The 12,328-nt window shown below is 41.6% G+C and overlaps 1 protein-coding gene across 2 annotated transcripts in view; it reads left to right on the top strand.

Annotated features, from left to right (window-relative positions):
• Positions 1 to 12,328, top strand: part of fras1 (Fraser extracellular matrix complex subunit 1) — a 323,395-nt gene that overhangs the window by 296,295 nt on the left and 14,772 nt on the right. For both annotated transcript variants that reach the window (XM_063490043.1, XM_063490042.1), the window contains exons 54-71: positions 473 to 719; positions 862 to 1,206; positions 3,196 to 3,356; positions 4,014 to 4,161; positions 4,252 to 4,457; positions 4,547 to 4,703; positions 5,736 to 5,936; positions 6,026 to 6,213; positions 6,682 to 6,957; positions 7,046 to 7,278; positions 7,364 to 7,524; positions 7,845 to 8,059; positions 9,458 to 9,608; positions 9,921 to 10,028; positions 10,500 to 10,659; positions 10,760 to 10,876; positions 11,016 to 11,182; positions 11,628 to 11,833. In XM_063490043.1, coding sequence (XP_063346113.1) covers positions 473 to 719; positions 862 to 1,206; positions 3,196 to 3,356; positions 4,014 to 4,161; positions 4,252 to 4,457; positions 4,547 to 4,703; positions 5,736 to 5,936; positions 6,026 to 6,213; positions 6,682 to 6,957; positions 7,046 to 7,278; positions 7,364 to 7,524; positions 7,845 to 8,059; positions 9,458 to 9,608; positions 9,921 to 10,028; positions 10,500 to 10,659; positions 10,760 to 10,876; positions 11,016 to 11,182; positions 11,628 to 11,833 — 3,447 coding nt within the window. The remainder of the gene's footprint in view (positions 1 to 472; positions 720 to 861; positions 1,207 to 3,195; positions 3,357 to 4,013; positions 4,162 to 4,251; positions 4,458 to 4,546; positions 4,704 to 5,735; positions 5,937 to 6,025; positions 6,214 to 6,681; positions 6,958 to 7,045; positions 7,279 to 7,363; positions 7,525 to 7,844; positions 8,060 to 9,457; positions 9,609 to 9,920; positions 10,029 to 10,499; positions 10,660 to 10,759; positions 10,877 to 11,015; positions 11,183 to 11,627; positions 11,834 to 12,328) is intronic.

Here is a 12,328-nt window from a genome sequence, read left to right as displayed (position 1 = left end):
TAATTTATTTTATATCTCTCCTGTGAGTTTGTGTTCTTCATTTAGTCTGGAAACCAGTAATTTTCTTCAAATTATTTGCTAAATTTATCTTTTTAACAACAAAATAATCCAAGATTAGGTCTTACTTTCCTGTTCATGAACTTGTGGACCACAGGATCAAGCATAAAAACAGATCCACAGCATCGAGCAGTTTTTGACCTTAACATCTTGGGAGTAACGTGAACCTGGAATCTTTTTGCATTTTCATCAGTTTTAAGTGGAGTGCAACAGGAATGTAATGTTTGTACTACAAACATCCTATTTCAGAGGAAGAAAATCAGTGGTCCTAATATGGAACCCTGAGGTACTCCTTTGTGTAAATGGAGGTTTGAGGAGGAAAAAGATTGTAAGAAGTGTATCATCTATAACTAGCCTATGTTAAGTTAAGGTTTTGTAATCACTTCTTTAATGCCTCCTTCTCATTGTTTTCCAGGTGCAGTTTGATGAGCGTGAGGACACAAAGGTGTGCACTATAGTCATTAACGACGACAAGGTGTTTGAGGGGATCGAGAGCTTCCATGTGGAGCTCAGCATGCCCGTGTACGCGCTGCTGGGTGGAAACACGCGCGCTGTCGTCAACATCAACGACACAGAAGACGAACCCACTTTGCAGTTTGACAAGAAGATTTACCACGTCAACGAAAGCTCAGGCTTAATCCATGCTCCCATTGAAAGGAAAGGTACACACTGCAGAGGGGTTTCTAACATTTCATGTTTCACGAATGTTTCATAAGAATTTTCTCATAATTTCTTTCTTTTCATTTTCACTTTAATTCCTGTACACACTGTATGACCTTGTTTTCTCACTTCATTTCTGCTCAGGTGATACCTCCAGCACAGTCTCTGCTCTCTGCTACACCGTAGCCAAGTCAGCACAGGGCAGCAGCCTCCACGCTCTGGAGTCCGGCTCTGACTACAAGAGCCGCGGCATGACCACCGACAACCGAGTGATCTTCGGTCCTGGAGTCAGCATGTCCACCTGTGATGTTAAGCTCATCGATGACAGCGAGTACGAACTGTCCGAGGAGTTCGAGCTGGTGCTTTCAGACGCCTCCGATAACGCACGCATGGGCGACATGTCAGTGGCCAAGGTCATTATCGATGGACCCAATGATGCATCGACTGTTTCTCTTGGAAACGCCACGTTTACTTTCAGCGAAGATGCTGGTATGAGCCTTTTTCGTGCATCCACCAGCGTAATGTCTTTATGAATTCATATTTCTTATTGTGTAATTAAATTAAATTAAAGTTAAAAAAATTCAATATTTCAAACAGCTAATAGCTTCCTGTAAAAAACTAGTGCACTGGTAGCTAGCACTTCACAATAATCATTAGTAATGAATGATAGATTAGTAGTTAATTAAACTTTAGTTACACATATTTATTATTAGCATTCTAACTAGTAGTAATCATTTTTTTTGACTGTATAAATGATCTATAAACAAACATTAATGTTAGTATGATATTTTAAGAGTGTAAGAGTTGGCACTTGGGTTGGCATAAACCCTGTGAACCCACTCAATGCGTAGTTTCACTTTCATCACAAATAATAACAAATAAAAAACCCAACTAGGCCTCAAGGAAACTTAAATAAGTCCAGACGCTTTTCTTTCCAAGCTCCTTAGACTACAATGACCTGGATGACTGAGAACCTTCACAGACAAACTTTTATCACGTGTGAATGTTGGAGATGATCACTGCTCCACTCTCCAGAAACACTGAGAGGTTATGCAGCCAAAATAGAAGCTAGTGCCCGAGTTGAAAGTTAAGCAAATAAATATAAAGGACAGGTGTAACTAGTTAAAAACAGCACAAAGCCAAAGTACATTTAAAACAACACAGTCAAGGTACAGTCTAAATAATACAGACTGACAGAGTGGCATGGCAGCAGACGGCTCATGCAGAATCAGAGCAGCTCTGAATAATAAGCTCTGCTTTGCTGCCCATTCTAAGCAGGTGGTGTGATTGATGGTGCGGCTTGATTGAAGCAGGGACTGGGGTACCAGAACAATCAAGCACAGTGACAGTCTGGGAGCTGGAGGAGATGGCAGAAAGCGGAAGTAGAAGCTCAAGTCCTGGACAGGGCCTAAACAGGCTACGAAACACAAGCAGATATAAAATAGAAGAGAGAAGGCCACTTTAGGATCATGTTAGGACTTAGGTGGAAGACTGGTGACGCTGGTTTCACTGGTAATCCGCCTGCATATCCTGGCAGCAGCTTTAAATGAAGCCTTTGAAACCTTAATCAAACAACAATAACGTCTAAGGTCATCGTTAACAAATACATAATGTAAAATATAAAATGTTATATGCAATGTCATTAGAACATAATTTTTATCATCAGTACATCATGTGTAATTTATAAAATAATTATTTGATACACATTTATTACCATACATTATAATATTAGGTGTTTGTACACATGACAGTATTTATAATGATTTAATATTTTAAAAAAATTACATAATTTATAAGTAATGGTAATATTTTCTTTATTACTTTTTTATATGAGTTGTTTGAATTGATGCCTATTCTTATAGCTCTCCATTAGGAATTTAGGGCATTTCCAATAGTTGTTAGAAAGTAGTCTTTGGTATGGGAGGTTTCATAATGGTTACATTTAATGATATTAGTGTAACCAGTTTACGTGCATCCCTGAGCACTTACACGTGTTTTGTGGAAACATTTCTCATCGTCAGTTATCTTATTTGTCAGTTAGATCACTGCACTCTGTGATATTTTACTTGTTTCATTTATTTAGGAACAAGGGACGTGTTTTGGAGCATGACACAGAATAGATTGTTTCCTCTCTTATAATTAGCATCACTGACAGCTACACTGCGCTTCATCTTTCTGCTGAACTTCTTCCACTTCTTTCTTTTTCTCCTTCTTCTCGCTGGCGTAGCTTTAATCTTTGATACAAAGGTATCTTCCCCACAGTGTTGAACAGACAGTATCATTAGTTGCAGCTAAAAGAAGCTGCGAGATTCAGTTTCTGTGTCACTTTGTTCTTAGATCAGGATTTAAATTACTTTCAATGTAAAGATCAAAACAACTTTGTAAATTAGAGTTATTAATATCTTATAACCCCCTCAAAAACACAACTTCCCACATTTCACATTTTTTTACCTTGCATTTCATTTTCCCCTCTCTCAGGCACAATTGAAATACCAGTGCTGCGTCATGGCAGCGACCTGTCCTCGCTGACCTCTGTGTGGTGCGCCACCCGACCTTCAGACCCTCCGTCAGCCAGCCCCGGGGTCGACTACATTCCCAGCTCCAAGAAAGTGGAATTCAAACCTGGAAAAACTGACGAGGTAAGGACAGACGTCTCACCTACAGTCAAATTCTATAGTTTATATTTTAAGAATGAAACAGTTATGTTGTTTCTCTTGTTCTACATGTTCTGTGTGATGGGTGATTAAAAAAAACATCCATCATCCTTTTTTTTAATGCACCCTCACACTGCAGTCAGTTAACCTCAGGTAGGTCAACTTTTGTCCAACTTTAGGAGTGGCAATGATTTTGCTACAAGAGTGAAAATAGCGCAGAGACCCCAGCACAGATGTCACAGTTATGTTATCGTCCCAAACAAAAACACTTGAGCCAGCTGTGCAATGGGCTATCAGATAATTGATAAACAGGATAGAGGACAGTCAGGGATGCTGGGTTAAAAAAGCAGCTTGTAGACTGTGAGCAGATAAAGCAGCTTGAACTGGATACGCTGTATGAAGTTTTGCCTCTGGGATGCGTAGAAGGGTGTCAGCACGTGTACACAGCTGGATCTGAATTAATTCTTCAACACTGACATCTTTACATACAGTAGATGAACATTTTTTTATAACATCATCAGCCGCGCTCACCAAGTTTCTACTGCAGCTACCAGGAAGGTGTTTTTTAATTCCTCGATAAATAACACGTTCACCCGTATAACCCTTACAAATCATTTGATCTGACCTCCCGTTTTTAAACAGACGTGCAGTTTAACCATCATGGATGACATCCAGAATCCGTCCATCGAGGGGTCTGAGTCCTTCGTGGTGTTCCTCAGTTCTCCTCAGGGTGCTGTCCTCCAAGAGCCCTATGAAGCCAACGTCATCATCACGGACACGTTCCAGGACAGTACGTCCTCACAGAACAATCACAGGCTTTAATACACATGTGTCATGTCAAACACCCTTCATTGACCAGATGTTGCTCGCTTTCTCTCAGTTCCTAACATGCAGTTTGAGAAGAGCTCCTACACCGTGAAGGAGAAGGATAACCTTCTCCACATCCCCATCATCCGGACCGGCGACCTCTCCTTCAAGTCATCGGTGCGCTGTTTCACCCGGACCATGTCCGCCATGGTGATGGACGACTTTGAGGAGAGAAGGAATGCAGATGAGTCGCGCATCACTTTCCTCAAAGGAGAGAAGGTAAAATGTTGAGTCAAAATGTGACCTGATGTTTGTGTCCTTGTTCTCAGACTCTGCTCATCAGGGTGCTTCGATTGTGCATTTTCCAGGTGAAAAACTGCACAGTTCACATCATTGACGACTCAGTGTTCGAGCCTGAGGAGGAGTTTCAGGTGCATCTTGGTACACCGCTCAGTGACCACTGGAGCGGCGCCATGGTGGGAGCTAACGATATTGTCACTGTAACCATCACCAATGATGAAGATGGTAAGCAGGCGCTTCATCGCCATGTGATTCACATTAAACAGGATTTACTGATATGCTGTCATAGAATAATGATAGGTTTTTTTTATCATAAATAGAGCTACATATATACATTTTACATCCTTTATCTGATACTAACATGAAAGAAGCTGAGGACTTTTATTTTGAAAAAACATTTTCTTAATAGGAGGCGGCTGGTACGGAAGAGGAGGAAATAAAAGGGCACATCTTTTTTCATAATTCTGAGTTTAAAGTCCGAAGTCTGACTTTTTTCTTAGAATTCTGGAAAAGAAAAAAAAACGACATTCCCACTTTTTTTTTCTTTTTTTTTTGCGAATATTGAAATGGTTCCTGAACAAAACTCTCAAAACTAAGTTGTGAATTACTGGGTGATGGGGTTTATTTAGATTTAATAACCAATGAAAATGGCGTCACCATTCCTTTTGTTTCCTGTTGACTGCATATTTGAGGTATATCATAGTCTACTTGCACTTTTTGAACTATGAAATATCGGTGGGCTCAAAGAAGCCGTTTTGAAAAACAAGACTGCCTCACTTTACTCAAAATTATTGCTTCATGTTTATTGTGGGTTTCGAGTGTGTGACCCCTCAGCCTAATTGCTGATGTTAGAATAACTGAAGCCTGGTATGGTTAAAATATCCTGAGTATGTTGAACTTGCTCTTGATTTCCAAACTAATTTTAAGATAATGTTCCTCGTTTTTACTTTTGGTCAACTTCAACAAATATACTTAAAATATACAAAATAATGTTAAAAAATCCTCCCGAAGCACAGATGTATGTGACACGAATTGATTCCCTGACAGGCTCATTTTTAATTATCGCCTGGTACCTGATGTTTGTATTATTTATTTCCATCAAAAAAAAGAAAACTGACGAGTAAAACCTTAATGGAGGTGGGTTTTATTATACCGCTGTTCTATAAGTTTTAATTGGATGCACCTGTTATTTTGGAAGCTGATTAAAAGTTTTATATGTGCAAATGATTGACAGTCAGACTTCTCCCGTTCCTCCAGCTCCCACCATTGAGTTCGAGCAGGCGTCCTATCAGGTGAGAGAGCCTCCCGGTCCAGATGGCATCGAAGTGCTGAACATCAAAGTGATCCGCAGAGGAGATCTGGACCGAACGTCCAAGATCCGTTGCAGCACCCGGGATGGATCGGCCCAATCTGGAGTCGACTACAATCCCAAGAGTCGAGTGCTTAAATTCACCCCGGGTAAGTGGTGAAAATGCTCCTCGTTGGGACTTGGGAAGAGTGTTAGTAGGATGATTTTACTGGGAGTAAATATGTTTTTTTCTCCATAGGCATGGACCACATCCTCTTTAAAGTGGAGATTTTGTCCAATGAGGACAGAGAGTGGCACGAGTCCTTCTCATTGGTCCTTGGGCCTGATGACCCGGTGGAGGCAGTGCTTGGGGAGATCACAATGGCCACAGTGACCATTCTGGATCAGGAGGCGGCAGGAAGTCTCATCCTACCTGCCACGCCTATTGTAAGGAACCTTGGAGGATACATGAAGCAGGAGCAGTAGAATAGCAGAAGTGGAGGATATGTTCAGCCTTTAGGAGAACTTTAGCATTCAGCTGAGAACTTAATCTTTTGTCTATTTTCTGCAGCACTTAGAGAACCTGTCACTTGAAACGTCTCCACTCCTGGCAAAAGCACATCTCTCCCCTAATACATATTCAGGGAACTCCAAAAAAGCAGCAGCAAACGTGGGCAGCATTTTCCCTCAGGCACTTGTTTGTAGGCTTTTACATTTCTTATGCATTTACCAGAACCACTTACAATGAATATATCTATTCAGCTGCCATTAAAATATTATATGGTGGGTGATTTTACCCCAAACGACTTTTTAGGAGGAATCTCATCTCATACTGTGTTTTGTACGCCAGCCCCTTGAAATGAAAAACCTGAACTGCTCTCATTTACACGATCTCCCACCCTCCTTCCTGCTCAGGTGGTCTCTCTCGCTGACTACGATCATGTCCAGGAGGTGATCAAAGAGGGCAGCAAGAAGACTCCCTCTCCAGGTTACCCTCTGGTGTGTGTCACCCCCTGTGACCCTCACTACCCCAAGTACTCTGTGATGAAGGAGCGCTGTGAGGAGGCGGGAATCAACCAGACCCAAGTTCACTTCTCGTGGGAAGTGGCGGCTCCCACTGACACCAGCGGCGCCCGATCCCCCTTTGAGACGGTCACAGATACAACCCCGTATACTAGCGTCAACCATATGGTGAGTTAAACTAAGGAGACAAATAAATCTGAAATTAAGAGGCGAATACACATGTTCCCCTGTGTGGGGAAACTCTCATGTCTCTCAGGTTCTGGACAGCATTTATTTCAGCCGGCGCTTCCACGTTCGCTGCGTGGCTCAGGCCAGAGACAAAGCTGGACACCTGGGAACACCCCTGAGGAGCAACATCGCCACCATCGGCACAGAAGGCTCCATCTGCCACACACCTGTCACCACGGGAACCGCCAGAGGCTTCCAGGCTCAGTCCTTCATCGCCACACTCAAATACTTAGACGTCAAGCACAAAGAGCACCCCAACCGGTCCGTAGCGGCTTTTTAAACCAGATAAGCATCTTCACCAAGAGTTTATGCTAATTTCTGCTCTTCTCTGTATGTCCCGGTTTAGGATCCACATCTCAGTCCAGATCCCCCATCAGGATGGAATGCTCCCCCTGGTTTCCACCATGCCGCTGCACAACCTTCACTTCCTGCTGTCAGAGTCGATCTACAGGCAGCAGCATGTCTGCTCCAACCTGGTCACCCTCAAAGACCTTCAAGGGATCGCCGGTCAGTCACACAAACTCATCCCACAAACACAGCCGGATCTCCTCACAGCTGAAAATTTGATCTTCAGGAGGCTGCAGTGTGATTAGATCCACATTTGAACCATTTACAGTATCTAGGGCTCACAGTGGGGACAGTTTGAATTACCACCATATTAAAATTCTTTAATTTTCTGCTGCAGTCAGCTTCATCTTCTCGTGGTTTAATATTTTGCAGGCAGCCAATTTTAATCAATGCTTGCAAGATTTCCTGATCGATTTAAAAATAATTATTAAACCAGATGTGTAGTTTTCTTACTTTTCTTTGACAACATTCTTCCTCAGAGTCGGGCTTCCTCGATGATGTATCGTATGACAGCATCTCTCTGGGGCCCGGCTACGACCGCCCATACCAGTTCAACCCCAACGTCCGCGAGGGCAAGAGCCTCCAGTTCTATAAGCACCTCAACCTCAAGAGCTGCATCTGGACCTTCGATGCCTACTACGACATGACAGAACTCATCGACGTGTGCGGGGGCTCAGTCACCGCGGACTTCCAGGTGCGTAGGACGGTCAAAGGCAGAGTCTTTAAAACAGTCGCTCTTCACAATGTTTTCAGTCTTCTTGATAAATTTAATCAGTTGTTATGGAAGAGTTATTTCTGTGTGCAGAAACGTGCAAAAACAAAAAAATTTGATTTTAAAAATCAATTATAAAACTCACTGGCAACAAAGATGAAGAAGGTAAAATGGGGGAGATAGAGGGGAATAAAAGGTTACTCATAAAGGAATCTAAAAGCGTAACACAAAAACATGAAGAATACAAGAAGACCACTGGGAGCAGAAAACAGATGTCTTGACTAAGGAAAGACAAAACTATCCCCAGACTGCACATCATCGACTTCTCTCCTCACGTCTTAGTCCCTCCCTCCAGAGACCCAAGTGAAGGAGGCGAGCAAGAGATACGAGGAGAGAATGCAACGTGCATTTACCTAAATGAGAAATCGTTGCTTAGGAGCTTCATTTTCAGTAACCTATGACATTTCACACAGCTGCCAGTGCAGGTATAGTTTGGTTTTTATATTTAAATGCAAAAACACTCTTGCAGAGGACACACCTGTGCATCCTTGATTGTTTAATCTCTCTGTGCAAAATGTAAATAAAAACAGAATTTACAAATCCCAGAAACCCATATCATTCTCAATAAAACATAGAAAACACATCACATGTTTAAATTGACACATTTCACTACTTTATGGAAAACTTTAGCTCATTTTGATTTTGATGTCAGCAACACACCTCGAAAAAGTTGAGACAGGAGCAACAGAAGGCTGGAAAGTGATTTTGGTTTGCTGGCAACATGTCAGTAACAGATTGGGTGTAAAAAGAACATCACAGGAAGTTTCTAATGAGTAAAGATGGGCAGAGGTTCAACAATCTGCAAAAAAAGAAAAAAAAGAAGAAGAATTTCCTCAATATAAAACTGCAAACACATTGAATATCATCATCTACAGTTCATACTATTAAAAGATTTAAAGAAGTCTGTGTGCACAAATGCAGGTTAAAGCACTTTGATGGGTTTATATTTGGGGTTGTAGCTGCTCCTGCACCCTCCTTTCTCCTCAGTCCTCAACGTTGGACTGATTGATTTTCAGGTTACAGGCGGGAGAACAGAGGAGATGAGGAGGCACAGATAAAGGCATTGCATGAAGTGAGACATGAGAAAAGTCTAAAATATGCACAGGAGTGATTGCAGGATAGGGCACATGTAGACAGCCCCAGAAACAGAACCTGGGACCGTGACTGTGTTGGGATGTGGACGTCCATCATGTAATCATAGTGCATGTGTTTGATGGTGAAATAATGCTCTGTACTGTGTGTAAAGTCCTCACAAACAGAATAAAGTTCTCTGTGACCCTCTGAGAGAATTAACATTAAAGGCTGCTGCTATTCTTCCAGGTTCGGGACTCTGCTCAGTCCTTCCTGACGGTGCAGGTTCCTCTCTATGTCTCCTACATCTACGTCACAGCCCCGAGAGGCTGGGCCTCTCTGGAGCATCACACCGAGATGGAGTTCTCTTTCTTCTATGACACCGTGCTCTGGAGGACAGGTCAGGAGTTTATGTTTATGAACTCTGCACACCTTGTTTTTGTCTACAGTCCTGGATGTAAACATATAGCGGGATGTGTTTTGGTTTCACATTGTAGTTTTGCTTTCATCATGCAGGGTAACAATGTTTATTTCCTTTCTGAAAAATGGGATAATGATGAAAATGCAGTGTAGAAATAAATCATTTAAGATCCGTTTTTGGAATGGAGCGATTTGACTGTTTGCAAGTGTCCAAGTTCTTATTCAAGAAATTATTAGTGATGTACGTCTGCTCTAATTTAGATTTTCTTTGGCTGGCTTTTCATGTCTGCAGGTATCCAGACTGACAGCGTCCTCTCAGCCAGACTGCAGATCATCAGGATCTATATCAGGGAAGACGGTCGGCTGGTAATTGAGTTTAAAACTCACGCCAAATTCAGAGGTCAGTCCACAAACACACGTTCTAAGAACACTGCATAGAATTATTATGTCTGCCTTAATATTATTATTGATACAAGAAATGGAAGCTAATGAGAGAGCAGTCTCTGATCGAGGTAATTCGATATAAATCCATCTTTTATTACAGCAATAGATGAGGAGACCACTGAGAGGGGAAATTATACTGAGAATTTTAGGTTTTGCATTCAGTTTGTTTGTTTTATCCCACAGTTCTACACAGTTCTAGCCTTTATGGGCAAACATTTGCTATTTTTTAAATTTAGCTTTAGGTTTTCGCTGTGTTTGTAGAACTGCATTCAGAGGGCTTTACTGTGCCTGTTTAAATGGCATTGTGGTGCCTTTTGACTACAAAGCCTTATGGGATGTGCAAAAATAGGATGCAGGATTTTTTTTTTTTTTACACTAAAAATCAAACAGTCTTGAGTTTGACCCCCTGCTGTTATTCTCCCTTCAGGTCAGTTTGTGCTTGAGCACCACACCCTGCCGGGCCACAAGTCCCGCCTCATGGCCCCCGACCACCTCGGAGGCATCGAGTTTGACATCCAGCTGCTGTGGAGCGCTCAAACCTTTGATTCACCGTACCAGCTGTGGAGGGCTACCAGCTCCTACAGCAGGTCAGTACATTCATTCATAACCAGCCTATAGGCTCAGGTTGTGTTGACCTCCCATGATGATGAGTGTGTGATAGTAATAATTTTGTGTTTTCTTGAACAGGAAGGACTATTCTGGAGAGTACACAGTCTTCTTGGTCCCCTGCACTGTTCAGCCAACTCAGCCGTGGATCGATCCCGGTGACAAACAGCTGTCCTGCACAGCTCACGCTCCAGAGAAGTACGACCAAACAGCTTCAGAGATTTACCGCAGACAGTTTCTCAAATTAACGTTCTCTTATTTAAATCCAACAAGATTCCACACAAATTTCATAGTGATTTCCTGCATAAGGAGCTTGAACTCAATTTTTTTCCAACAGGTTTCTGGTGCCGATTGCCTTCCAACAAACCAACAGGCCTGTTCCTGTGGTTTACTCGCTCAACACGGAGTTCCAGCTGTGCAACAATGAGAAGGTGTTCATGATGGACCCGGCTACTGCTGATGTGTCGATGGCTGAGATGGACTACAAAGGAGCGTTCTCCATGGGTACATATATATACACATATACATAAAAGTCATTCCACGAAAAATTAGTCTGACCACCTCAGAATCAGCTGTTTTTATTTTCTTTTATTTTATTAATAATATTAATAAATAATGAATATTGATTGTACTAATTTGTTTTTTTTATACAGTAAGAGGCATTTATCTTTAAAATGTAAACAACATGCTGATCTGTTTATGTGTTTTTTTTAATATTCAATGGTGGACATGATGATTAATTTAACAAAATATATTTCCTCACATTACTCATACTTTTCTGTTACTATTATATACAGAAACTTGTTTTCATTATGTAATAAAACAATCAAATTTTGTTTACTGTATTTTACAATATTGTATGAACTGAGTCACTCTAATTCCCTAAAGGTAACACCCTTAAACGCTTCAGTACACAGCAGAAAACCTGTCCCTCTGCTGCCCCCTGCAGGTCAGACTCTGTACGGCAGGGTTTTGTGGAACCCTGAGCAGAACCTGAACGCAGCCTACAAACTGCAGCTGGAGAAGGTTTACCTGTGCACTGGCAGGGACGGCTATGTTCCCTTCTTCGACCCCACGGGGACTCTGTACAACGAGGGACCGCAGTACGGCTGCATTCAACCCAACAAACACCTCAAACATCGCTTCCTGCTGCTGGTACAGATTTATTTAAGTTTTCTGATTTGTTTATTATTTATTTATGTATTGTTACTCTGACCATCTGTATGAACAGATGTATTCAAAGATAATTAACCACATTAGTTAAGGCTATAGCGCACGTCCTATTAAATTATTTGTCAAATTTTACTCTTCTGAATAAATTTTATTATAAAGAGAGTGGGTGGCATTCTTCAGTTTCAGTTGTTGCATTATTTATTTCATAGAGATCAAGCAGTCTATAGCCTCACAGTGGGTGTCTGTGTGTTTCATCTTTTAATATATGTGTGTGTGTGTATAAACCATTTTAATGGTTTCTTGCTGTTTGTGTGTTTTTCTGTCTATGGTTCTTAAATATCCTCCTGTACCGAGCAAATAACACGCTCTCGTTTGATTTATTTTTTAACCTGCCAAACCAGTCCAACCAGTACCACCTCTCAGTGGGATGACAGCAGGTTTTATTATTCAAATCATGCGGCTTATTTAAATCACTGA

This window comes from Pelmatolapia mariae, linkage group LG12 (genome assembly GCF_036321145.2).
Source record: "Pelmatolapia mariae isolate MD_Pm_ZW linkage group LG12, Pm_UMD_F_2, whole genome shotgun sequence".
Classification (NCBI taxonomy): domain Eukaryota; kingdom Metazoa; phylum Chordata; class Actinopteri; order Cichliformes; family Cichlidae; genus Pelmatolapia; species Pelmatolapia mariae.
This window is presented reverse-complemented; position numbering and strand designations above follow the sequence as displayed.